The 27,356-nt window shown below is 52.2% G+C and overlaps 1 protein-coding gene across 1 annotated transcript; it reads right to left on the bottom strand.

Moving 5' to 3' along the window:
* Positions 1-13: 13 nt before the first annotated feature.
* LOC146259249 (serine/threonine-protein kinase WNK1-like) lies at positions 14-26,429 on the bottom strand. The gene is given in 28 exon segments (XM_084671331.1): positions 14-2,765; positions 2,898-3,103; positions 3,211-3,360; positions 3,495-3,679; positions 3,888-4,119; positions 4,226-4,441; positions 4,444-4,513; positions 4,638-4,751; positions 4,852-4,917; positions 5,003-6,603; positions 7,749-7,889; positions 7,968-8,019; positions 8,121-8,234; positions 8,327-8,443; positions 8,518-8,677; positions 8,944-9,020; positions 9,700-9,969; positions 11,585-12,214; positions 12,216-12,410; positions 12,522-12,623; positions 12,734-12,953; positions 13,092-13,180; positions 14,126-14,283; positions 15,847-16,067; positions 16,149-16,321; positions 23,460-23,702; positions 23,704-24,626; positions 26,270-26,429. Coding segments are annotated over 27 exon segments (6,690 nt in total). The 5' UTR covers positions 24,220-24,626; positions 26,270-26,429; the 3' UTR covers positions 14-2,393.
* Positions 26,430-27,356: the final 927 nt, after the last annotated feature.

Below are 27,356 nucleotides of genomic sequence, written 5' to 3'. Positions count from 1 at the left end.
ATGAGAGGCTAAATAACAGTTTCTATTTTATTTTTATTCATCTCTTTTTTTACATTTTGTACAATGTGGAAAAAAACCAGAGAGGCCCAGATTTAGAGGTGAAGGAATAGCAGAGATCACAACAGGAACTGGAGCCTCGCAAGACAGGGTTAGAGCAGAGGAACACCTTAACCACCATAGGAGAAATAAAGAGTTATGTATAAAGGTTGACAGCTTGTTTCTTAGTTTGTGCTGTACAGAGGGGGTTTAGTGATGTGTTGTGGTGGTGTTTAACCGAGCATGCAGAGTCGCTGTGCAGACACTGTCTGGGACAAGCCACCAGACTGGCAGCACTTAAGTGAAGAGCCGCTAACAAGAAGGCAAAGAATAACAGGAACCCTATCAAAACATTGAAGTCAGTAACAACCCTCCTCAGCATGCAAGTCCTTCTCCCCCCCTCATGTCATATAAAACATTGCATATTCTGCACTGCAGTAACTTACTATTCTCTAGAGAAGTTTTAAGTAGTTGTCCAGTCATGGAGGTTGACAGGGTCATTAGGGGGATGGCACAAACCATTGACAAATGGTGCCAGGTAAACAAAAACTTTCATTAAGTCTTTTTCTTCAAATCTCATTTTCTGCATAAACAAATGTTTTCCAATACTGTATTGATAATGTACATTGTACCAGACAATCAGACAAATTACCTACAATTATTACCCTTCACAGCTAAAACAATGTACAGGTAATACACAAGATGCATACAGTAAATGCTGTTGTAGAGAAAGGAGGAAATAAACATTTGTTTATATGTGTGTGTATATATATATATATATATATATATATATACATACATACACTTTTTTTTAACCCAATGTGCTCTATATGGGTGGGTCATGTGTGTGTGACCGTCGCTCGCGGAGGCTCAGCCATGCGCTCACACACCCCCACAGCGGAGATGCAAGGCACAGGTGTTCTGCAAGTTTCACAGGGCCTAGAGTGTGTTCTTAACCTCCCCCCACCTCAACACACAGGACATTTAGAAATCTATATACACAGGAAGTTAGAAAGGCATGCCAGGTTGGTGTCTGATCAAAGCTCCAGGAACAGGGTTGAACCTGTGCTGTTTCTCCAATTGCACTTTTATATTTCTTAACTACATGTTGTTTTACAACCTTTAGTAATAATTACAGTGAAACAACATCAAGATATGATGGCTGAATACAGTTCCGTAAAGAACACAGTTTTCCTTAAATAAACATGTCGACCCCCAGACAGCGCCTTTGGGCTGGTCAGGATCGAGGAGCTAACCGTGAAAGGCGGAATGGGAGGATGGGGTAAGGTTGTCAGTTTAACAGCATGCACCTCAAGGTGAAGCCCAAGCCTCCCATGCTGGCTCCTCCCACACCCCCCAGCCCTCCTGCTGGCTCCTCCCACACCCCCCAGCCCTCCTGCTGGCTCCTCCCACACCCCCCAGCCCTCCTGCTGGCTCCTCCCACACCCCCCAGCCCTCCTGCTGGCTCCTCCCACGCCCCCCAGCCCTCCTGCTGGCTCCTCCCACACCCCCCAGCCCTCCTGCTGGCTCCTCCCACACCCCCCAGCCCTCCTGCTGGCTCCTCCCACACCCCCCAGCCCTCCTGCTGGCTCCTGACACCCTACACTACTCCCCAAGTGTTCCAGCACCCACTAATGACCATGAGGTTCACCAGCTCTTCTAGGTAAACACGTCAGAATAACACCGCAAGGGGAACACAGAGTAACCATGGGGATGATATAAGCTGTGGTACAGATGTATATACAAACACTATGTTAAGGCCACAGTTACAGGGACCACCACCAGTATTGCATTACTGAACAGCAGTAGAGATGAGGCCAATAGGGATCCTGTACACCATCACCACCCCTACGTCCTCCGCTTCTAAAACCCACAGCAATGAAAGTGTGAACCCTATGCCTTGAGTCTTCAACAACCCAACACACCATTTCACATTTATTAGAACTCTGAAATCTCATCCAATAAATCCAGCCAGTCAGCCAGCCGGCCAGCCAGTCAGCCAGCCGGGCGTTGGGGTCCTCCCCTCTGTCCTAGTTAAGCTTAAGGCCAGGTGCAGGGCAGAGGACCACAGCCCTGTCTCTGGCAGCAGAATGATGACATCACAATGGGTGCTTTCAACAGATGTCTTTGGCTGTTGTGGGCAGGGCCCATGGGCACCAGGACAACCCGGTGGCCAATCACAACTCCTTCCACCGTCGCAGACAGAGAAGCCAGCCCATCAGTGGAGGGCAGCAGTGATTGTCTGTATTGCACTCTCCCTCCCAGGAGCAGCCCGTCTGGATTCCTCTCCACTACTAAAATGAAGGATGCTAGTGGCTTTAGTCCTGTGGCAGCCGGCCCCCCAGGGCGAGGGGGGGCTACGTGGGTCTCAGGCTGGAGCCTGTGTGGTTGCTCACAGGCTTCTGGGGGGCGGGCGTGGCCCCCATGTGGAAGCCCTGCTGCAGGGGGGCGGAGCTGGGGGCAGAGCCAGGGGGAGCAGCCTGGAACTGGGCAGGGTTGAGGAGGCTGACTTGACAGGAGGCGGAAGGCCCTGTCCACTGAGGGGCAGTGTAGGGAGCGGGGTAGCTGAAGCCCTGGGGGGGGGGAGCAAGGGAGCCCTTCCTGGGGCCCAGGGGGGCAGAGGGGTGGGTTCCTCCCAGGGTGGAGGGGGTGGGGGTGGAAGAGGGCAGGGGGGGGCAGAGGTGACCAGGGGCTGAAAACTTCCTACCCATGTTGGCTGGAGGGATCATCTGGAGAGGAAGAAAGAGAGATATGGAGAGAGGGAGGGAGACAAGGAGAAAGAGAGATTAAGATCATCCATGTCCAGCAGTCCTGACAGTAGCTGCAGACAGACAGTAGCATGTGTTTGTGGAGCAGCCTACATCATGTCCAGGTCCTCCTGTCTTGGAGCCCCTCTTGCCCTGGGAGAGGCTGATGGCGTCACGGGCCCAGTTGTCCACCAGTTGGTGCAAGTCGTCAGTGAAGGTCCCTGTGCGGCTTTGGGGCCCTGCCCCTTGGGTCTGGCTGCTGCAGTTCTGGCTGTGGCCTTGTCCGCTGTCCGAGATGGTCTCACTGGGCCCTGGAGAACCTGGACAGAGAGAAACAGCTTCAGCCCAGGCTTGGAGCATGCAGGTGTGTACATGGCTACCAGGCCTGGAGGTGGAGAGGAAGAGGGGGTAGACCATTGGTGCTTACCCAGGGTGGCAGTGCTGAGGCTGGGCATGGAGGGGGAAGGTTTGAGAGTCTGCAGGGAGGTGCGGCCGGCTGGCTCTGAGGCACCTGCTCTGGGGGGTGAGCTCTGCTTAGCGGGGGACGTTGAACCCTGGGCGGTTTGGCTAGGGGCTTCTGTATACAGAACAAGTTAGAAAACACTTCACACATCAAATAGCATCCTTTAATTTGTTCTAATCTTGAAAAATGTATAATTTCTCCAAGGCAAGGCATCATGAAGGCTCATCCAGATGTCTGGTATCTCCTACCTTTCTGGTGGAGGGAGCTGGGCTGGACGCTGCGAGGGGACTTGCTCTTGGGCCGGCGGCGGCCCCCGGCCATGGCCACGGCGGGGGAGAGGATGGACGAGGGGAGGGGCTTGCCCAGCCGGGAGAAGAGGGTGTCAATCTCCTCCTTCTGGCGGGAATGCAGCGTCTGGATCTCCATCATGTGTCTATGTTGGGGGGCAGGAGGAGGTTGGAGTGGAGAAAGGAAGGAGAAATCAGGAAGATGTAAGAATGAGGACAAGCAGAAGAGAAGGAGGGCAGAATCAACATGTTGTCACCAAATCCTGCAGTCTTGATATGTACATCAGCCTTTTGTACATCAGCGTTCTAGTGCTTCTGTTTCAGACTGTGTGTGTGTGTGTGTTCCAGACGTACTTCTCTCGGAGACGGCTGACCTCCCTCTGGAAGGCCTCATCTTCCGGCCCAGAGTCCTCGTTGTCGCTGCTGACGTAACAGTGACAGGAGCTGTGGGCAGGGTCGTGGGCGTTGGAGGGGATGGAGGAGGGGGGGCCGTTTTGCAGGGTAGGGGCGGAGCCGAGGGCGGAGCCGAGGGCGGAGCCGAGGGCGGAGCCGAGGGCGGAGCCTGCTGCTGTGTCTTCTGGCCGCACTGAATAGAAAAGCTGCTTTAACTCATCCACTGATGGCTCTCTCTCTCTCCAGTCATGCTGTACACCTCTCTCTCTCTCCAGTCATGCTGTACACCTCTCTCTCACCTGTCACAGAGAAACGGCCCACTTTAGAGCCTGATCCATCGGTGGGGTCGGAGGCGGGGCTGGCACTGGCAGACACCTGGAAGCGGCCTATTGTTGTGGACTGAGTGGGAGGAGGAGCGGGGTGGGAGGTCTCTCCGTCGACAGTGTCCCCCCTCTGGCCCCCGCCCCTGGACAGGGGGGCCCGGCGGTGGAGCGTGCTCTCCGGGCTGGAAAGGGGGAGGAGGAGGAGGAGGAGTGGGAGGGGGTTTGGGAGGGGGTGTGGGGTGCGCTGTCCGCAGCCACAGAGACCTGCAGGAGGATATTATGAAATCTTCACATGTAGAATATGGTACACTGGTACAGCTGGAAGGAAGTACACCAACATTACTGGAAACACACAAGGTGCAGCAGTCTCACTGCTCACTAGTCTGACCTGGAAGCGGCCCAGTTGGAAGGCAGGGGCAGGACTGGCAGAGGGGGCTTCCCCAGACTCAGTCTCTGGGCTCAGGGCTCTCCTCAGCTGGGCATCCAGGCTCCCCATGGGCTGCTGCGGAGGTGGAAGGTTAAGGTATCAGTGACCTTGCAGTTCCTGCAACATACTAAGGTACTTTCTGTTTTTCTTATGGATAGGAGGGGGGGGGGGTCACCTGTGTTGGTCCAGGGAATGGAGGTAAAGTCTCTGTAGGGGGGGTCATAGCCTGATCTGGATACACCTGATACGAGAGAGGACTTAGCACCACCATCACTATCACCACCACCAGCACCATCACCAGCATCTGCAGTTCTCTTTTAACTCACCTGGGGGCAGGTAGCTTGGCTGGGCTTGGCTGTGGGGGTGTGGCCGGGGGTGAGGACAGGGGCTCCAGAGGGAAGGGTCAGGGTGGAGGGAGGCTGGAGGGCTGCTCCTGGTGGGGGGGAGGTGGTCCCGGTGGGAGGCGAGCAGGTGCCTGTGTTAGGAGTGTCAGATGAGGGGGAGTCTTTGAACAGAGAGCGCAGCTTCTTATCCAGGGCGTGGATGTCGTCTATACCAGGAGTCTTAGTCTGCAGCTCTGCCCCCTCTGTGTCTCCAGTCTGGGGCTCAGGCTGGGGCAGTAAGCTGGATGATTGTAGATGGGAGGGAATGGACCCTGCTTGAGTTACAGGGACGGAAACTGGGATTGGCTGGGTCAGAGAGGGGGCTGGCTGTGTTACAGGGACGGAAGCAGGGATTGGCTGGGTCAGAGAGGGGGCGGGCTGTGTTACAGGGACGGAAGCAGGGATTGGCTGGGTCTGAGTGGGGGCGGGCTGTGTTACAGGGACAGAGGCAAGAGAAGGCTGCAGGGGGGCGGGCATTATTGAAGTGACGGAGGTGGGGACCGGCTGGGTCTGAGAAGGGTTGGGCTGTACAACTGGGACAGAGATCTGGGAGGGCTGAATTGAAGGGACGGAAACAGTGATAGGTTGGGTCTGGGAGGGGGCGGGCTGTGTTGAAGGAAGAGACACAGGGATAGGCTGGGTCTGGGAGGGGGCGGGCTGTGTTGAAGGAAGAGACACAGGGACAGGCTGGATCTGGGAGGGGGCGGGCTGTGTTGAAGGAAGAGACACAGGGATAGGCTGGATCTGGGAGGGGGCGGGCTGTGTTGAAGGAAGAGACACAGGGATAGGCTGGATCTGGGAGGGGGCGGGCTGTGTTGAAGGAAGAGACACAGGGATAGGCTGGGTCTGGGAGGGGGCGGGCTGTGTTGAAGGAAGAGACACAGGGATAGGCTGGGTCTGGGAGGGGGCGGGCCGTGTTGAAGGAAGAGACACAGGGATAGGCTGGGTCTGGGAGGGAGTGGGCTGTAATACAGGCACAGGAGCAGTGTTGGATTGAGAGGAAATAACAGAGACGATAACTGGCCGCTGGTCTACAGGGGTCTTGGCAGCTGTGCTGTTAGGAGCTCCAGAGGAAGAGGGGGCGGGGCAGGCAGTGTTGTGTGGCTCTTGAGGGGAGAAGACTTGGGGGGGCTCAGAGACACCTGCAGGGGGGTAGGGCGCAAGGGAGGCAGGTTGGGAGGGGGCGGGCTGGTAGGAGGGCTGGGGAGACAGGGTTGGATGAGGAGGGGCCGGGGTCAGGCTAGGAAGGGGCGTGGGGGGCACTCTGACTGCAGCCTCTGGCTGTGTGGAGGGGAGAAGAGATGCCTCCTCAGAGGAGCTGACAGAGACTGCAGGTAGGGTGGATGAAGAGGCCGTAGCCTCTGGAGGAGCCAGGCCAGAGGGAGGGGAGGCTGGGCCCGGGGATCCCAAGGAGGAGAGGTCTGTGGTGGGGTCGGCCAGAGGCGGGTGTCCCAGGGTGGATCGTCTCTCTCCATGATTCTGCTTCATTTGACTGAAGGCATGCTGGAGGCAGGCAGAGGGCGCGGATAGGGACAAGCCCAGACCTGCAGGAGGAAGGAGAGGAAGGGGAGGAGTCAGACATGTCATCATCTGGAGTGCAAGTTAGCTAAAGCATACTGGTGTTGACAGCCTTCATTACACAAACAAAACTGGCACTCAATGCACTTAGTTTATCCTATTTAATTTAATATTCCAAGTACAGTAAAAGTAACTTAAGGTCTATAACAATTGACAGTTGCATTGCAACATTTTAACTGTTGCGGGTGTTAAATATTTACAGACCTTTCAGGCATAGTACAAAATTCTCCACCTTTTATTAACTTAATTCAGTAAGTATTATTTAAAACTAAAGTTAAATTACACCAGACAATGGCATATCTAGCAAACACGCTTTTTCCTGTTTTAAAATGAATGGTTGTGACATCCCCTTACTTTACTGGCTGATATTTGGAATATGGTCAAACTTCCCAGAAGAGCAGAAAGCTCCACAAGGCTCTCACCTGGAGGGGATGTTAGGGGGGGGGGCTCTCACCTGGAGGGGATGTTAGGAGGGGGCCTCACTTGGAGGGGATGTTAGGGGGGGGCTCTCACTTGGAGGGGATGTTAGGGGGGGGCTCTCACTTGGAGGGGATGTTAGGGGGGGGCTCTCACCTGGAGGGGATGTTAGGGGGGGGGGCTCTCACCTGGAGGGGATGTTAGGGGGGGGGGCTCTCACCTGGAGGGGATGTTAGGGGGGGGCCTCACTTGGAGGGGATGTTGGGGGGGGCTCTCACCTGGAGGGGATGTTAGGGGGGGGCTCTCACCTGGAGGGGATGTTAGGGGGGGGCTCTCACCTGGAGGGGATGTTAGGGGGGGGGGCTCTCACCTGGAGGGGATGTTAGGGGGGGGGGGGCTCTCACCTGGAGGGGATGTTAGGGGGGGGGGGGCTCTCACCTGGAGGGGATGTTAGGGGGGGGGGGCTCTCACCTGGAAGGGATGTTAGGGGGGGGGGGCTCTCACCTGGAGGGGATGTTAGGGGGGGGGGGCTCTCACTTGGAGGGGATGTTAGGGGGGGGGGCTCTCACCTTGAGGGGATGTTAGGGGGGGACTCTCACCTGGAGGGGATGTTAGGAGGGGGGGCTCTCACCTGGAGGGGATGTTAGGGGGGGGGGACCTCACCTGGAGGGGATGTTAGGGGGGGGACTCTCACCTTGAGGCTCGTCACTGAAGGAGCTGTTAGCGGAGGGGGGGCCAAAGAACTGCTCCCTGAGCCGAGACTCGGGCACGGGGCTGACGATGAACCTGCGACCCGCGGAGTGGACCACCTGGGCTGCCAGGCTAGGGGGCGCTCCTGAGGGAGGGGAGGACAATACTGTAGGGGAACGCTGGATATTGTGGTGTGTGTGCGTGCGTGCGTGACGTGTTTTACCTGCCAGTAGAGGACTGGACATCTCAGGCTGCTGCTGTAAATCACTCACCAACTAGAGGACAAGGACCAGGTTAGAGTCGGTCTGACTGGTGTGTGTGTGTGTGTGTGTGTGTGTACCTGGGTGAAGCCCTCTGTGTGTGTGTGTGTGTGTACCTGGGTGTAGCCCTCCTTCATGCCTTCTCCTTTGTTGTCAGCCATCTCTATGACCTCACGGACTTGCTCGATGAACGACTCGCGCTCGCTCTCCAGGATAAACTCACTCTGAACCTGGAGGGGGGAGGGGGTCAGAGGCTGTGCTCACACACACACACACACACACACACACACACACACTAAGAGCAGAGCGAGCGGTCTGGTACCATGATCTGTGCTATCTCCTCTGGGTTGTCTCCATCCAGGTCAAACTTGAAGGTCACCATCTTCCTGTTGTGTGTCTCAAGCTGACACTCTGCCACCCGGTCCCCCATGCTGGAGATCTGGAGGGAGAGAGCCCACATTACATCACTTCCCCCCGCTACCAAAACATGTCAAAGGCGGAGGAGGAGCCTACGTGTAGAACATTGAGCTTGGCCTTGGTGATCCTCTCGTGGCGGGACCGGCTGCGGACCGAGCGGCGCTGATGTCTCTTGAGGGAGCGTCCCTCATGCCTACCCCCCAGCAGCCCCTCGCTGCCGTCACTCAGACAGGATGCCGCCGCATCAGACAGGCAGCTGAGACACATTTAAATTTTACATTTAGTCATTTATCCAGAGCGACTTACAGTAAGTTCAGGGACATTCCCCTGAGGCAAGCAGGGTGAAGTGCCTTGCCCAAGGACACAATGTCATTTTGGCTTGGCCGGGAATCGAACTGGCGACCTTCAGATTACTAGCCCGATTCCCTAACCGCTCAACCACCTGACTCCCACAGAGCAGACATCACCCTGCTGCACCAGCGGCGCTCAGGAGCAGCGTTCATGTGATGTGCTGCTACTTACCCTTCCAGACATGGAGGCACCAGAGCTGTCGGTCCTGCTGGCTGGTCCACCAATGTAGTCTGGGCAGTACTCTGGGCCTAGACAGTCAAGCAGTCAAATACAGGAGCCTAAAACACAGTCGCATAGTCTAGGGATGGGCATATCAAAACCATTTCATTTTCAAATCACCCCCCTTACACAGGTCAGAGCTCCTAACTGTACACACTATTGCCTTAAACAATTACATTCTTCCACCTGTGCAGAAGTTTGGAGTGTAGCCTACTGACAGCCTGAAAGGGATTTTGTATATTAGGAACGTTTTGTATTGTTTGGTAAAAATATGATATATACTGGAACACAGTAACAGTCACCACCAGGGGCCTAGAACACGGTAACAGTCACTACCAAGGGCCTAGAACACAGTAACAGATGGTCGTAAGTGTGCTGATCGCACCTCAGCCCTACTGCCTACTGTGAGTACCTGCAACATGGCCAGGTGGGAGGCATGATACAGGAAGCACAGCTTTTCTATGCTGATTGGAGGAGACATGATAGGAGGGCTGGGTTCACAGGGCCAAGACTGACAGTCATGCAGGAGGGGCGCCAAAGAAGTTAAAAGCAACAAAATGTGTTTGGAAAAGCAGAAGCAGAACAGAGCAAGTATAGATCTTGGCAACACAGAGGAAGATGTGGCTGTGGAATGCAAAACTAGATTGTGGACCTTTGTGCCTTCAAAGCATGTGTGCGTTAGTATAGCGGGACTTCTGGTGTACTCACCTGGAGATGCTGAGCACCAGGCTGCAGAGGTGTGGGAGCGAGGCTGCCCTCGGACTGATGAGGCGGGGGAGCGGGCACAGGCTGGGAGGAAGGAACCACCTGCTGGGAGGAAGACGCCACCTGCTGGGAGGAAGGCGCCACCTGCTGGGAGGAAGGCGCCACCTGCTGGGAGGAAGGCGCCACCTGCTGGGAGGAAGGCGCCACCTGCTGGGAGGAAGGCGCCACCTGCTGAGAGGAAGGCGCCACCTGCTGGGAGGAAGGCGCCACCTGCTGGGAGGAAGGAGAGAAAGGAGATGTTGACTGCAAAAAAAATATAATGTCCAAATATTCAAGGTTTGTAAATTCTGGTTGCTCAAATTTGAAAATTAAGATTCAGATCCCCCCAAAAAATCACCCCCCCCAGAAAGAAAATCAGGCTTCAAAAATTCTAAAAGAACAAAATTCAGGCGCGATTCAAAGAGTGAAAGATTTCGTCTTGATATTGCATCCAAAAGAAGGGGAGACAGAAGTCTCACATTATACCGTCAATCCAGAGAGTCATGCATCGGGTGATACAACACCGGCGCTGCATGATGTCGAACGCACCTATTACTATAAACAGGACTGTCACATGACGTGATGCTTTTTTAGTCCCATACTGTGACGTTTGAGAACCTAAAACTCAGTTTAAGCTAGTGCACACGCAAACACAACTGAGTTTTCAGAGATCTCCACTTTTGCCGGAATTTTTAGAAATGATCGTTTTCCGTGATAAAACCTCAGTTTTCGTGTAAATGAAAGGCCAAACCGCATGAAAATATGTGTTTTTCTTCCGTGTAAACGAGGCCTGAGCCGCACTGGAATATATGCCGCATTTGATACGGTAATAATGATACCAAACAATGCACGAGTATAGGCGATCTTACAGCATGCAGTTGTGCAACACACTTTGAAAACAAAAGTAAGTATGTAATGTATGTTTTCTATTGCCCGGGAATTAACTAATATTTACCTTTAGACACTTGAGTTCTAAATATTTCCGATGGTCCCCAAAGTGTTAAGTTATTTTTCCGAAACAGAGCTAGCTAGCTTTAGTTGGCTTCCGGGCTAAGTTAGCAAGCATAATACTCACAGCAATGCTCCTACCATGCTAGTGTCACTTGTTAACCTTCTCATTAGTGCATTTTGAAGCCATACTTACGAAGCGAGACCCTCATTCGAACAATCACACTACTCCTTAACGGGTTAAATTAGGGTGACCAGACGTCCTCTTTTACCTCTTTTCGCAACCTAAAAAATGCGTCCTGCAGGGATTCCAAAATCGTCCGGGATTTTGCCTCGTTGGATATTCGTGTTTCTCTGGGTCTTTCACCAACTATTACGCCCTAACAAGTTCAGTAAAGGGTAATATCCCTTACGTTCCACCTTCTTGCGCAAACTCTGACTGTAGAGAGAACTGTCATTTTGATCAGATAGTGCGGCATGCAATACACGACCAGCACCCCCCACCCTGTTGTTTTGTTCTAAAACCGGGCTATAATCCGCATCGAAATATAAACTGCACCACCACAAGAAAAAATGTTAAACCGGGATACAAACCTCAACTTTATCTCTGAATAATACGGTATTCAATGCCTTTTAAAATTCAAAATATTATGTCACCGATTTGCTTCCATAATAGCCCCCTCTCTCCGCGCACGCTCAATCGTTGCGCGGGACGAACAGCGTTTTCCGAGAATCGCCAGGAGAATCAACCCGGAGTTTGCGAAAGGTTAGCTTCATAATTCTCTGCGCAAATGTGTCCAAAACTGATACATTCAAGTAAAATACAGCACACGATGAAAGGGAAAGGTGAGAAGTAGCGTAGAGAGAGAGAGCGAGAGAAAGTGTGTGCTTGAGAGTTTACCTGCTGGGGGGTTCCAGGGGTTGACTGGGTGCTTGAAGCAACAGGTAGAGCAGGGCTGGGTACAACCTGTTGCGTTGATTGGTCAGTCTGGCTCGAAGGGTAGGAGACCTGTGGCTGAATCTGAAGTTGCTGAATCTGAGGTTGCTGAATCTGAGGTTGCTGAATCTGAGGTTGCTGAATCTGAGGTTGCTGAATCTGAGGTTGCTGAATCTGAGGTTGCTGAATCTGAGGTTGCTGAATCTGAGGTTGCTGAATCTGAGGTTGCTGAATCTGAGGTTGCTGATTGGGCAGGGAGGTGTATGACATGGCAGGCTGGGGGGCCTTAGCTTCTGGGAGCACGGAGATGGCCTGGGCTCTATCGGCCTGGTGCTGCTGCTCCACATCCAGCTCCTTCAACTCAGCCTGCAGCCCTGGCTGGACTGGAACAACCGTGGGGCCCGGGGCTGGGGCCAGGGCCTGGCTGGAGGACAGGGGGGGGTAGGGGAGCCCTGGACCTGGTACAGTAGGCATGTAGGTGGTCGTTTGTAGGGTAGGCTGGGCTGCAGGCTGGGGGGGGAGGTAGGAGGCAGCCTGCTGGGGAGCTAGGGCTGCCGGCTGGGGGGGGAGGTAGGAGGCAGCCTGCTGGGGAGCTGGGGCTGCGGGCTGGGGGGGGAGGTAGGAGGCAGCCTGCTGGGGAGCTGGGGCTGCGGGCTGGGGGGGGAGGTAGGAGGCAGCCTGCTGGGGAGCTGGGGCTGCGGGCTGGGGGGGCTCTGTGCTGGCCTGCTGCTGGGGGGACTGGACACTGCTGCTCCTCCTCCAGCCTCCTTTTCTCCTGCTCCTGCCGGACCTGACAGTCCATTCAAACTATTAGTACCTCAGAACACACACATATATAAATACATATATACACACACAGAGACCTCTATATACAGTGCAAAGTCGTTGGCATGGTACTGACCTGCAGTCTCTGCTCTCTCTTCCGGCTGATCAGGGACACCCTGTCTTTGATGGCCTTGGCCATGGTCTTGTGGTCTCCCTCGCACACATAGCCTGACTCCACCTGCAGCACAGAAAACACCCCCGTAAGACCATGTCATAACCCAACCTGCCAGTTGAATGATTCGATGCCTACAGACGTTTGTGTGAAGCCCTGCAAGAGACTTCACCCACCATTTCCTGCGCCACATCTTCAGGGATGTCTTTCCCGAGGTCAAAAGAGAACTCGATGGCCTCGTTATCCTTGTACTTCCCCTTGAGCTTCTTCACATCCTCAATCCTCAGCCACAGCTTGATGGCCTCCATTTCTCCGTCGTCCTCCTCAGCCAGCTCCACCCGCACGCCTGTCTCCTCCTGGAAGAATGCGTGGTTCAGCAGGTCCTTGATGGAATACCTTGAAGAGCAGCACAGAGGGGGGTTGGGGTAGGGGGGCACACAGAGGAGAGAGAGGGTAGGTAAAGCTTCTGATGAGAGAACTCAAGATGCCCTCTAGGAGGTCAGTACAGGTCAGTGTTAGTCTCAGGTGGCTGACCTCTCATCCTTGTTTTGCCGAATACATCCTTCGATGATCTCCTTCACCTCTGGGATGGCCACCTTGTCAAAGCTGCCTGGCTTCACCCCCTACAGGAAACACAGAGCTGAGTCAGACAGCAGCTCCACACCTGGCTGTGGCTGGGTCATCTCCACCCTCGGCCTGGCTGTGGCTGGGTCATCTCCACCCTCAGCCTGGGTGTGGCTGGGTCATCTCCACCCTCGCCCTGGGTGTGGCTGGGTCATCTCCACCCTCAGCCTGGCTGTTGCTGGGTCATCTCCACCCTCAGCCTGGGTGTGGCTGAGTCATCTCCACCCTCGGCCTGGCTGTGGCTGGGTCATCTCCACCCTCAGCCTGGCTGTGGCTGGGTCATCTCCACACTCAGCCTGGGTGTGGCTGGGTCATCTCCACCCTCAGCCTGGCTGTGGCTGGGTCATCTCTGAATCCTCGTTAGAATGTCTAACATTTCATTGAAGATTGAGTCATGAAGGTTCTCTATATTGAAGGTTTTCTGCATGGGCCTGCAGGTTCTCTACAAGGGCCAGTGGCATACAGACAGTGCTGTTCTGTCTCTGTCTTGTGGTCAGGTTGTTAATCTATAGGGCTAAATGTTTAGCAGAGGGAACGTCCTGTGTCCTCCTATAGTTACAAGAACATGTAAGCCTGTGGTGTATGTTTTCCCAGCAGGGTTAATCATAAACTAAACATGTAAACAGATGCACTCTTAACCTGGGCGTGTGGTCACGGGGTGACCGGCTGTGTGTGCACCTCAGAGATATGAGAGATATGAAGTTCAGCGGTGTTTGGCAGGTTTGTGGATCCAAGCCAAGGCTCATGAGCTGTATGAACCATCTTCTCCCCAAAGCTGCAGACACAGTCTGAACAGCACAATCCTGGAGTAAACAGCTGGGAAGGCTGCACGAGTTCATTTACAGAGGGATTCTACAGGACAGTCTATCGACCGTCTACATTTGTAATAGTGCAGTGATGGCTGGGGTGGGTGGGGAGCGGGGAGATGGAGTCAGAAGACTTACGCTGGTAACTCTGCGGTAGATCTGGGCAGCATTCTGGCACTCGGAGTACGGGTACTCTGAGGTGGCCATCTCCAGCATGCACATCCCAAAGGCATACACATCCACAGACTCGTCGTACTTCTCCTCATACATCTCAGGGGCCATGAACTCAGGGGTACCTTAAATCAAAACAACCATTCAGAACTCTGGCTCTCTGTCTGAGGGAGTCGGCCTCTCTCACACCCCAAACAACCCTCCGCCCCTCTCAGCCCCGGGGGGCAAAGGAGGAAGGGCCCGGTCAAGCTGTCCTGTCCAGAGGAGTTGAACCTGCGAGGAGAGTAGGAAGAGAGAGAGACAGAGAGACAGAAAGAGAGAGAGAGAGGGGGGAGGAGAGCAAAAAGAAAACAAAAAAGAGGGGGGGAAGCTGGGCTCAGTTAGACTGTGGTGAAAGAGGCAGCAGTCCCTCTGTGTAAGACCGTGTGGTTTGGGGAGTAGAGGGCTCTGCAGAGGAAGCTGTAGTACAGGACTCACTCAGGTAAATGCCAATGAACAGCAGAATGCAAACCAGCTATGGAACTAACTTGAGTCAAGACTTTTCCTTGCAAAACAAGCACTCAACCAACCAACTTACCTTTGTGAAGTGTGACTTACCTGATCCCCTTACCCTAACCAAGACTAGCACATCTCATAGCTAGTTACTGAAGAGTATCTGTACATCAGCTTCATCAAACTACTCCAGTTCAGGTCTTACACAGAAAAACTCAGCAGGTTGTTTGAATGAATTGTATTTTTTCTTCTTGTGAATGGAGGTGTGTGTCACGGCACACTGCGCACTTACCAGGCCCATTCAAGTGCATACTTACTCACCAGCAGTACCCTACCCATTCCTTTACAGCAGAATGGGGCACAGCTGTGGCAAGAGCCTACAGTCTAAAACATCACACCCGAGAATGGGGAGAACAAACAACAACAGGGCTGATAACATGGAGGGGGAGAGGAGAGGGGAGGGGAGAGGGGAGAGGAGAGGGGAGAGGAGAGGGGAGAGGAGAGGAGAGGGGGGGGGAGAGGGGGGGGGAGAGGAGAGGGGAGGGGGGGGGAGAGGAGAGGGGAGAGGGGGGGAGAGGGGAGAGGAGAGGGGAGAGGAGAGGGGGGGGGTTCTTCCTGGGGCAAGAAAGACAAATATATAGTATTTCCTGAAATAGTGTCAGAGACATACACAGTGACAGAACCCTGCTGAGGCAGATCCTTCAAAAAGAGAGAGAGGCAATGTTATTGGCATCACGGGCAAACAGACCACAGATTTCCCAACCACAGGACAAAGAGCCGTCTAAAAGAAGAAGCTCAGGGGCCACACCTTGGGCCCCTGGCCACACTAGCCTGCAGGGAAGGCATGACACACAGATTCAGACTTCACAATGAGACAGAGGTTAAGGCGCTACTTACTGTTTAGTGCCTGAAATAAATGAAATGTTTTTTTTGTCCCCCTTTGAGGTGAAACAGTGAATACAACTGATGATGTCACTGAGTAACCAAACCAATCGGGTCTTCTGTTTGAGCTGTGGTTTGAGAGCGATCGGAAACATTGTGGTCTGTTTTCGAACCACACTGTCAAAAAATATAATGACAGAAAAAAAAGACCAAATCGACCAGAACCTTGAACACAGACACAGTTTCAAAACTTTGAACAGCATATTTCCCCATGACATTCAGAGGACTATAAAGGGGCGGGGTCTGGATCGTACCTATGACACTCTTGGCAAAGGAGGCCCTCTTGAGCGTGGCCAATCCCAGGTCTCCGATCTTGACAGAGCCTGTTGGCCCAGTGATGAAGATGTTGTCGCACTTCAGGTCGCGGTGGATGATGGGCGGGGCCCGTGTGTGCAGGAAGTGGAGGCCCTTTAGGATCTGACGACACCAGCTCCTCAGCACCTTGATCTTCATCACCTTGAAGCGCTTCAGGTACCTACCAAGGAGCACGCCAGAGGGAGTGTGGGTACGCAGCTCACGTGTGTGTGTGTGTGTGTGTGCCTGCTTGTGAACTCACGTTTTGAGGGTACCGGAGGTCATGAGCTCCGTCACCAGGACGATGCACTTCCTGCCTTTGGAGGGCGCCTCCCAGGAGTCGTAGAAGCGGACGATGTTGGGGTGCTGTAGCCCCTTCAGCATCCCGGCCTCCTCCTTGAAGCGCTGCCGCTCTGTCTTGGACAGCTTGCGGTCCTGTGGAGAGCCAGACGTTCACCCAGAGGTCATGAGAACAGCACACACACCCCAGCACAGCAGGCCTTTCAACAGGCTTGGTTACCACACTTTTAGACTACACAATTCTCTTCACTAGCAAGATGGATTTAACCAGAATTATTCATAAAGATCACACCCACATATCATTGGGGCAGCTCAGCGTGTTCAGAGACCAACACACATCATTCTGGGCTGTGGCCTGTATTCTCTGGCACAAGGACGTGAAATGAGAGGAATGGAATGTGCAGATCTGGCCTACTTTCCCTCCAAATGGAGAAAAGAGAAACTGTTTGAGAGGGAAAGACAGAAAGAGATTGCAAGAGTGTTGAGATTGTTCAACAGCAATAACCACATTATGCACCTGTCTAGAAAGCCCCGTGACCATCATCTTAACAAAATTCCAGCCAATCAACAAGTCCCTAATCAAGGGATTTCTTGAAAATGATTAGTAGAAGTTCATCAAACCACGTGCTCTTAAACCACTGTGGTGACACTGGTCAGGCCTCGGGCCCCTGCTGCAGCACCGTGTCTGATGGGACCTCAATGTCTGGACCAGGGTCAACTGCAAACAGTCCACCCAGTCCAGACTGGAAACTCTGGCAGCCCAGAATAACCCCACCACAAACCTGGCAACAAGCCTGGTTGTCCAGGGAACCCTTCCTATTGGGTGAGAGGAAGAGAGAAAAGAAACTTTCCACTGAATACCATCCCTCAACAATACAGCAGCAGAGCAGCAGAGCAGAGCAGCAGAGCAGAGCAGCAGAGCAGAGCAGCAGAGCAGAGCAGCAGAGCAGAGCAGCAGAGCAGAGCAGCAACCAGAGCAGCAGAGCAGAGCAGCAGCCAGAGCAGCAGAGCAGAGCAGCAGCCAGAGCAGCAGAGCAGCAGAGCAGCAGAGCAGAGCAGCAGAGCAGCAGAGCAGCAGAGCAGCAACCAGAGCAGCAGAGCAGAGCAGCAACCAGAGCAGCAGAGCAGAGCAGCAGCCAGAGCAGCAGAGCAGAGCAGCAACCAGAGCAGCAGAGCAGAGCAGCAACCAGAGCAGCAGAGCAGAGCAGCAACCAGAGCAGCAGAGCAGCAGAGCAGAGCAGCAGAGCAGAGCAGCAACCAGAGCAGCAGAGCAGAGCAGCAACCAGAGCAGCAGAGCAGAGCAGCAGCCAGAGCAGCAGAGCAGCAGAGCAGCAGAGCAGAGCAGCAGAGCAGCAGAGCAGCAGAGCAGAGCAGCAGAGCAGCAGAGCAGAGCAGCAGAGCAGCAGAGCAGCAACCAGAGCAGCAGAGCAGAGCAGCAACCAGAGCAGCAGAGCAGAGCAGCAACCAGAGCAGCAGAGCAGAGCAGCAGCCAGAGCAGCAGAGCAGAGCAGCAGCCAGAGCAGCAGAGCAGAGCAGCAACCAGAGCAGCAGAGCAGAGCAGCAACCAGAGCAGCAGAGCAGAGCAGCAACCAGAGCAGCAGAGCAGAGCAGCAACCAGAGCAGCAGAGCAGAGCAGCAACCAGAGCAGCAGAGCAGAGCAGCAACCAGAGCAGCAGAGCAGAGCAGCAACCAGAGCAGCAGAGCAGAGCAGCAACCAGAGCAGCAGAGCAGAGCAGCAACCAGAGCAGCAGAGCAGAGCAGCAACCAGAGCAGCAGAGCAGAGCAGCAACCAGAGCAGCAGAGCAGAGCAGCAACCAGAGCAGCAGAGCAGCAGCCAGAGTAGCAGCCAGAGCAGCAACCAGAGCAGCAACCAGAGCAGCAACCAGAGCAGCAACCAGAGCAGCAACCAGAGTAGCAGCCAGAGCAGCAACCAGAGCAGCAACCAGAGCAGCAACCAGAGCAGCAACCAGAGCAGCAACCAGAGCAGCAGAGCTTCTGCTGTTCTCCTCCTCTGACACAGTCACTTCTGTGTGTCAATGTGGACTGTGTGGTGCTTCAACGCAATCCACAGAACAAACAGTAACTGGCCCTGGGTATAGTTTCAACAGAGATTAAGGCAGGGGCGTGGAGGCATGCTGGAGGATGTTGGGGGGAGGCTGGAGGAAGCTGGGGGGAGGCTGGAGGATGCTGGGGGGAGGCAGAGTGGTTTGGAGGTTGGATGTCCTTTGACCAACTGGGGGGAGGCAGAGTGGTTTGGAGGTTGGATGTCCTTTGACCAACTGCCCTAGTTTCACAGTAGGTAGCTGGTTTTCCTTCCTCATCCTCATTCAGAGGAACATGTGGTAACAGTCAAACTAACAGCCCTCCCAGCAGCATTCTACAGCCAAGTCTCTACAAGCCCTGGGCTTATCTCTAAAGTCTCAAACTCTCACACAAACAAATACTATTTCAAAGTGTAAATACAAAAGACCGAGCAGACAGGAGGACCCATTCCTCCCACAAAAGTAAGTAAAAGCGAGTCCATGTCTCCTCACCAGCTTAAGAACTGTAAGCTCACTAGATGAATCACTAGACTGACAAACAGTAGGCTTGTTAGATGAATCACTAGACTGACAAACAGTAGGCTTGTCCGGTGAATCACTGAGCCCTGAGATGCAGTAGGTGACTTCTATGAGGATCCCAAATCCAGAACGTGACTCACATCCTGGACCATGTTTGGTACCACCTTGGAGGACAGCAAAGTGGGTGTGGCCTCCACAGCTTCCCCTGGGAGCTGAGCCAATCCACAAACCCAGAGCAGAAATAGCTCTGGCCCAGTCTGTGCCCAAGGACAACTGTAAACACTGAAATGATACCTGTCAACACCAGGGAACAGGGTCATGGTACAGGCCCCATAAATACAGCTTCCAAAAACTTCCTTTCAATCTGCCCTTAATCTCCTTCAGTCATACATTGTTCCTCAATCACTGACAGAATGAGCCACATTCCCTTTAGTTGACATTAGGGTGCTTCCTTGTCGTGGAGGAGAGGATCGCTACACGCCATCACCTTGCAGCCACTCTGGGAGACTTGGTCTGACTCCGCTCCATAAACAGCTGGGTCGCCACTGTCTCCTCCTACCCCACTGAGCTGCTTCCTATATGGCTCTAGGAATGTACCACCGCACCCTGGTCAACCCTATCCCTAGAGCAACAGGCTCCTTTTATTACAAGTGAGGTGGACATTCACCTGAAGCCATCCAAGTTAAAAGACCCAGTCAGGTCTCAGGAGCAACAGTAGCCAGTCTGAGCTTTGACCCAACAATACCCTGGCTTTTATTACACCACTCTCAAATCCACACCCAGCTACCAGGTTGGATCAAACATGACTGCCATCTGAGTTTAGGTTGTGCCTCTTGAACAAGGGGGGGGGGGATTTGGCCTGGCTGCTCCTGGCAGCCGGGGCATGAGGCAGGAGGATCATCACCTCCAGAGCCAAGCCTGGAGGAACACGCTGCTGCTGCTGCTGCTGCTGCTGCTGCTGCTGCTGCTGCTGCTGCCAGGCAAAGCTCTCAGAAATAACCCATGAAGTCTATAAATAGTGAGTGACAGAGAGGAAGGCTGGCCCCTTTGACACGAAGATGGGGATGATGGTTTCTTTATGGCGCCTGGCGTTGAAAGGTATAATTACAGTACGGGGGGGGGGCATTGTTGTATCAGAGTCGAATCAGCATCTTTGTAAAAGAGAGAGCCGCAGTGTTTCCCCTGTTTCCTAGGGGAAACACCTACATGATCTGGGCTAGGATGGAGTTGGGGCCTACAGGACAAGTGACCAGTATTAAATGCCATATTGAGACCAGCTGAACTGGACCAGCATGACAGAAGAAGAAAGAGAATGTCTCCCTCACACACCCTTGTGTCTTTAAGGGGGGGGGGTCAGGGTTTAGGGCACACACAGCTAGTGCTACTTTATGTGATGTGAACATGTGATGAAGACCAATGAATGACTACACAGGACTAAAGTTGACTGGATTAAGATAAAAACAATGATTGGCCAAATATAATGTTTTGAGTTAGAGGCAAAACTTGTTAAGGGGGAGGAGGGGGGCTTGAATGTTCTTTTGCTGACGTGTAAAGCTCTGGGATGGTTGCCCTGCAGACAGTGACTGAGTGAGGCTAACACAGCTAGCTAGCTAGAATCAACAGCCTCATAAATGCTTCCCTTGATCACATTAGATTAGGACAGCCAGCCATAGAGATTGTTAAACACACCCCTCCCCCCTCTTTTCAAAATAAAATACTAGGGGGTCTAGATTTGAGTCTGGTGTAAGGGCTGGATACGTTGAGCAGCCACCACCGTCTGTGGATGGTCCACCTGGGCCCCGCCCAGGGGGCCCGCCCAGGGAGAGCAGCAGCCTGGGGGCTTCTGAAGGAGGCCTGGAAGCCCTCCTCTGATTTCACTGAGAGCGAGAGGGGAGGCTCCTAAAATGATTCCTCTGGTTTTTCCTCCCTGTTCTGTTCTTTCCCTGCATGGTGGTGACCTACTTATTGTTCAATCATGTCTGCAATGTCAGCTCCAGAGCTAAAGAGCGAGGTTGCTTTGTGAGGTAGAGGAAGACTGGAGATATTCACAAAGCTCTAATGAACAAAGGGCTGGAGTGTCATCTGACTTTACACTTCTGGCCGGTGGGGGGGGGATCATGGAGGCTGACAGCTGTGGAGGAACACGTGGTGGCAGGTCTGACTTCTGCTCTGCTGACCGTGGACCTGTAGGATCTGAGGCACTCTGGTGTCACCATGACAACTAGCAGGGAAGATACAAGAACCCTACATGGCTCAATGTAAAGAAGCTGAACATCTGCTGCTTTCCCCATAACCAAAAACTGTCCCTACCATACAAGACACAGCACTCTGTCTGTGGGGCCGTACAGTATTAACCCCAGACTGGAATCGATACACCAAGTCCAAACAGGCCAGCTAACATTCCAACCAGTGCATCCGAGTCAGGTCAGATCAACTTCCGGAGCCCTTTGGCAGAAGCAGCAATAACCATCTAAGATTAATGATCTGACCGACGACATACCTGCGGAGGCCTGCCAGTGACAGTCATGACAGTCATATGGTATTCCTGTTCCTGGGCCAGGTGAGCAGGGTATACCTGGGAAGGGAGATGACAGACATCTGCCACAATCTTCCTCAGAAGTCTCAGTCCTGACCCACTGTATAGGAAGCAGTTCTTAAGCCAGCAAGGCAGGAACACAAGCAGGCCATGTGGGATTTCACTGGAACGACTGGCGTTCCAAGACCGGATTCTATGGGTCTCCTATATTAGGTCTCCGTATGAACGTATAGGAACCTAAATACTTTGGCCTCGTTATCACCTCTCAACCCTGCATTAAGGCCTCGTTATCACCTCTCAACCCTGCATTAAGGCCTTGTTAAAACCTCTGCTAAAACAACAAGGAGCAGGACCCTGGAGGGGGGTCTGCAGAGGGGAGGCTAACTCGCTCCATCACAGCAGGAAGCGCAAAGGAGGGAGCCATCACCTGTCAACATCAGCCTGGGTCTAGGACCAACCCAGGGCTGGTCCGGGCGGGTGAAGAGGAAGCTCCGTTAGCGCTGTGATCATGGGACAGCTTTAAGGAGCATGTGAGGGGATCAGCTGCTGAAGGAAGACATGCCATGGTGGGCTGCTCAGGCCTACCTCTTAAGCTGACAGGTGAAACCTTCAGAACAAAGACATCTCTGCCAGCACATGCTTCAGCCCACAGAGAGACGGGGGTCGGCTCGCACACACACACACAAATATGGAGGGGGTGTAGGTGGAAAAGAGGAGCTGGAAAGACGAATGCACAGAAACAAAGTAGAGAAGAGAATAATCACATATGAAGGAAATGGTTAAGGAAGGAAGGAAGGAAGGGTGTGTGTGTGGGGGGAGGGGGTGCAGGCCCAGGCCAGCCTGCTGCACTTCACTTCACACAGGAGATTAGAAATTCCTCTGTCAGAAATCTGACCTACTTTCCATTCACACAAGCATTCAGAGCAGACGTTCACTGAGCATGAGCCTGCGAGGGGGAGGGGCTTGCACTGGGCCTGTAATCTCTCAAATATATGTTACAAGAGAGGAGGGGTACATGTCTGTGTCTGTGTGTGTGTGCTAGTCATCACATGCTTTGCAGAATGTGGCCTGACTAGGCTTTGGGTCCTGGCAGTAGAACTGAGATGACAAGTGACAGATCAGGAAGTATATCAGGAATGCCAGTAGCCTTGAACACTCACACCAATGAGAAGCAGGGTCAAAAATCAATCCCTGCATCACTGATTACCACCCAAGTGTTACTCATTGATCATATTTCCTACATCTGTTTATCAAAAGGTTCAATGGTGACAGATAACTTTTTATCGCCAAGGTAGATAATGTAAATGACACTACAAGAAACATTGCTACGTCGTAACACAGCTCTGTTACAAAACATTATGCTCACAGACAGATATAGAACTACAATTTGAGGAAGAGCAGCACATTACAAAAACACGACGCACTTGTGGAAACAAGCCTCCAGTCTCCAACAGCTCTCCCCAGGCCCCCCTTGCTGGGAGGCTGGGACACCGTGGAGGAAACCCCTCTGGCTGCCGGCCATCAGGACAAGGCCTCCCAACACTACATCTGCCTCTGGTGTTTGTCCTGCGTTTTGGAGAACTTCCAAGAGGAAGGGCAACTAGCATGGGACACTCCTACCAAAACAGCAGCTAATGAATGAGGCACCAGAGGAAGGAGACAGACAGGGCTGAGATCATAGACATGACAGAGGATTCACAAGAACCACAGACAACAGAGGGAACGACACGCCCCAAGAAGGTGCACCAGGTGACTCTCAAAGTTCCGTCTTAAGACTCCTCAAAATGCAGCCCACGACTGTGAGCCCGTCACAGCTGTGACAGGAAGAGATCTAAAGTGTCATGATGGTGCCAGTAGTACAACACCCTTCACCTTCTGTCCCACAGGCTTCTTCATCCTACCCAAATGTAGTCCTAACTGCCAAATCATGAATTAAGATGATCTCAACTTTAAGTTATTTGAAAGAGCTTTGGGATGGGTCTTTCACTGAGCTTGCAGGGTGTCTGTGTTAAACACACAGGGCTGCTCATACCCTCGACCTACTGGGCTGGTAGGAAACCCTGAATGGAGAATTAGACAACAGGACAGAGCTCCTGCTCTGATAAGGGCAATTGATGCATGTCAGTGCAGACTTGTCTACACAGACCTGTAGAAGGAAGCCGGGGCTCATACACACCTGCAGTTCACACCAGGCCACTTCTACTGTGGTTTCGGTGTCCAGACCCTTGTAAACCGTTTTGAAGGAGCCGCGTCCGATCTCGATGTCAAACTTCAGGAAGCGTCCGTCTGGTGACGTCCCCACTGCTTTGGTCTCTGCCTCCTCAATGTCATCCTGGACCTTCTTCTCTGCCTCCCTCTGCTCCGCCTGCGCACGCGCCTTGGCAGAGTCCTTGTCTTCTTCTTCCTCCTCCTCCTCCTCCCCCCTCTCCCTCTGGCCTCTCCTTCCCCTGCTCCCTGGCCCCTGGCTCTGCTGCTGGACCTGGTGGCTGGGAGGCCAGCCGGGGTGCACACTGGACAACCACAACCTCCCCGTCACAGATATCTTCTTGTTTTACCACAGCTTTGTGGTCAACCGACACCACATCCACCACTCCTCCTCCTCTTTGCTCACTGGACTCTACAGTTACACCTGGATCGATGCTCGTCACGTGAGCAGTGGCAGGTTGGGCCCTTTGATGGGGGGCCACACTTGGTGCCAGGACTGGGATCTTGCTGGGTAGAGGGAGGTCGAGGGCAGTGGCGTTGGAGTCGCTGATCACGCTACGCCTTAAGAAGCGGTGCTCTGGGTTGCAGCGGTCTCGCTCCATGGTGTGGTGCCGTCTCCTCACATCCGCCGTTAGCCGCTCGCTGACCAGAGAGTCAGACCCGGTACCATTTCCACTCTTTGGAGGGGGAGCCAGGAACTTCACCATCTTATCGTTGGGCTTTTCCGTCATCCCACCACCCACAGCAAGTGAGTGGGTATGATTCAACCGTGAAATGCAAAGAAAAAAAACTCACGCCTCCTCCATACAGTAAGAAAAAATTGTATCTAGGTGATTTAGGAGGGAAAATCCAACCGCTCCCTAGAATCTCCTCTGCTTATTGCTCAAAGACAGTTACTATGCAGACAGGGCTCAGAGTCTGGGTGGAGGACAGGAGGTGTTCTTTTGTAGATGGAAAAGAATAGAACACCGTCACAGAACAGAGGGCGCTGATGCACACACATGAGACCCTTTAAATCCACACCATCCATCCTGCAGGACACGAGCCACAGCTGCAGTGAGCATATGGAAACAGACAGAGGGAGCTGGAGTCTGCTCTGGGCACCACACTTCACTCTGGAGGCTTACACCCAGCGTCACTGTAAGGAGGGGAAGTCAGGATAAGATTAGGGTAAAATAGTTCAAGTCTGGCATGTCTTGAGTTGTTCAGTAAACAACATGTACCCACACAAACAGGTACCCAGTAACAGTAACGTTTAGAACATTTTATTAACATTAGAGTACTATACTAACTCTAAAGATGAACAACCTTCAATGTTTCGCATACTGACTTATTATGTGTCTGGTGTTGGTTGAGAGTTGAACTTGTAGCTGTTGTTTCGGAATTTACAGTACAGATTAGCTAACTGAACGTGAAATGAAACATAATGTATAAACCTGTAGCTTCGACTGACAGTAAGCTGCAGTTCAAATGCAAATATCCATCGCAAAGCGTGGTTCAATTTTACAGTATAATAACTTTTGGGACGTGAGAAACGAAAACATGACATTACCCATTTCGAGTTAACTTTCACAAAAATCGTGAGACGCGTTAGCAAAAAAACACATTGTCTTACAAACTACACACTTTCAATAGACATTCAAACAGTCACAGAAATAGGCAAGCTAATGACACATTCTGGACGCTAAAACCTTGTTTGGTGCCTGTCTCTCATCTCGACCTCGCCGGTGATTTAAATGGCAAAACTGCGTGTGATTCTCAGACTAAATTGCATTTAGCAATATAGGAGTCATGATAGCATTGGTATCAATTGTGTGACCCAGCTAGCTAGTTTGATACAAAAAATACAATCGTAACTGCACACTATCCGACATTATCCAATTTGATAAATAAAAAGATGCACTACACTACACCCTTTAACCATTGTAATCGAGAAGGGAGTTCAATCTCAGTTGCTACTTAGCTGGCTAGCGCTAGCAAATACAAAACGGAGGTTCTTTGTTAGCTTGCTTAGCTAGCGTTAGCTTAACCAAACCGTCTAAGTAAGACGATAGGGGTGGCTAGTTGTCTAGCGAGCTGCCTAGCTAGTAAATGACAGTTCCGCGTTTCCATAACGGCGGGTTGGTTTCCCCATAAATTGCTACTTACGCTAACTCACGGTTAACTTGAACGCCTTATCATTCTAACGCTACATCCAAAACAGTACATCACCGGTGAAAGAATCAGGCACGTCGTTAGACCAAGAAGCCGGTTGGAATGTCCCCCAGCACTGGATGCACTATTTTATGACTGAGTAGGGCGGCGAAGCGGGCCTCTCTCTCTGTGCCAGCTAATGAAGGCCTATTAGCGTTATACCACACCGCCTTCTTCTGCTACACCCTCTAGCTAACGCTCTTCGTTTGCAGCTAAGCTAGTTAACGTCAGGCTGTAGCTAGCTACCTACCGTGGCTTCGAAATAGCACTCCCCCTACTGGATTGCAGATTTCTTAGCTGAAACCTTCTGTACCCGGACGAAAAACAGATTGCTCACCTATATTGTCCCTCGTTTGTTAATATCCTGTAGCAAATGTCATTGACTAATGAAAACGACTAGCTGCTCGAGTGTTCACAACAACATTTACATTTACACAAATAGCTAACTGCAGCTACCGTAGCTAACGCCAACGTTGTGTTACGTCGTTGCTACGTGCTAGTACTCTGTAGCTAGCTAGACTAGTAGCTGGACCAATGTGTCTTCTTGGAGATTAATTCTACGCAAATACATAAAAAATAGGACCTCACCTTAAGAATTTCCCTCCACGTTTAGGTACAGTTCCTCACAATCCTATGTTCGTATTGGCTACATAACCGTGGTCTTTCAGTTTATTCCGTTTCTTACCCTAAATGATGATGGCGAAATGTTCTGGTCTAGCTACCCAGAGCGCCTGCGTCTCTGGGTGAAATGACCTCACCACATCAGGTGTGCTGTTGGGTGCGCTTCTCATCTATACTTACCAATGGCAAGTGGCATATGACATGCAAGCAGAGCATATCGGTGCACTGTCACAAACACATTGTACATTACTCTGTAGTGCACATTAGCCAATGGGTGTATACAATGTCCCCTAGTTTTATAATACAAACATCTTCTGAAATGTCTAGCACATGTCCAACTCTGCAGAAGGACCCCCGTACTACATCCTGTGGTCATTGAGACTAGACTTTTAAGGGCCATAGCGACAGACACTGGTTGCAGACTGGTTTCATAATTACCTTCGTCCGGGAACAAACTCAGTATAGTGAATATCACTTAACAATTTTAACAAGAAGATATGCTAACGATGTCCTTGTACATTTAAGTACGAGAGAATGTTGTGCTTTTGAACGCAAAAACACGGTCCTTTTAAGAACAGAGGCCGCTGACAGTAGTGCAATAGACAAACCATCTGTGCCCCCTACTGGTCAAGCCTGAAACCGGAGATTGAACGCACAATCCCCGAAGTCTTGAACAGTAATTGCCTAGGATGATCCGTCCTTGAATCAGGACTCACAACAATACATCTGGATCTGCTGAACTAAATGTATCCGTGGACATAACCACTGTCCATAAGGATGACCACGGAGGTGTTCAAGGAAACCTTCATGAAACAACCTCCTCTAAAGGAAAATACTCTGGTAGACCAATGGGCCTTCTTGGAGATGAATTCTACGCAAATACATAATTCATTTACTCATTTATACTCACCGTAAAAAATACTGATATAATTGTGAATATTTCTGTCTGATAATATCATATAATATTATTATTACTACAGACATAAGATTACCTTAACCTAAACCTAACATAAAATAGCTCAACCATCTCCAGTTCAAATGTGTGTTCATTTTT

Source organism: Hypomesus nipponensis, chromosome 14, assembly GCF_054491055.1.
Source record: "Hypomesus nipponensis isolate SF chromosome 14, ASM5449105v1, whole genome shotgun sequence".
Taxonomy (NCBI): domain Eukaryota; kingdom Metazoa; phylum Chordata; class Actinopteri; order Osmeriformes; family Osmeridae; genus Hypomesus; species Hypomesus nipponensis.
Note: the sequence above shows the minus strand (reverse complement) of the source record. Positions and strands in the feature narration are given on the sequence as shown.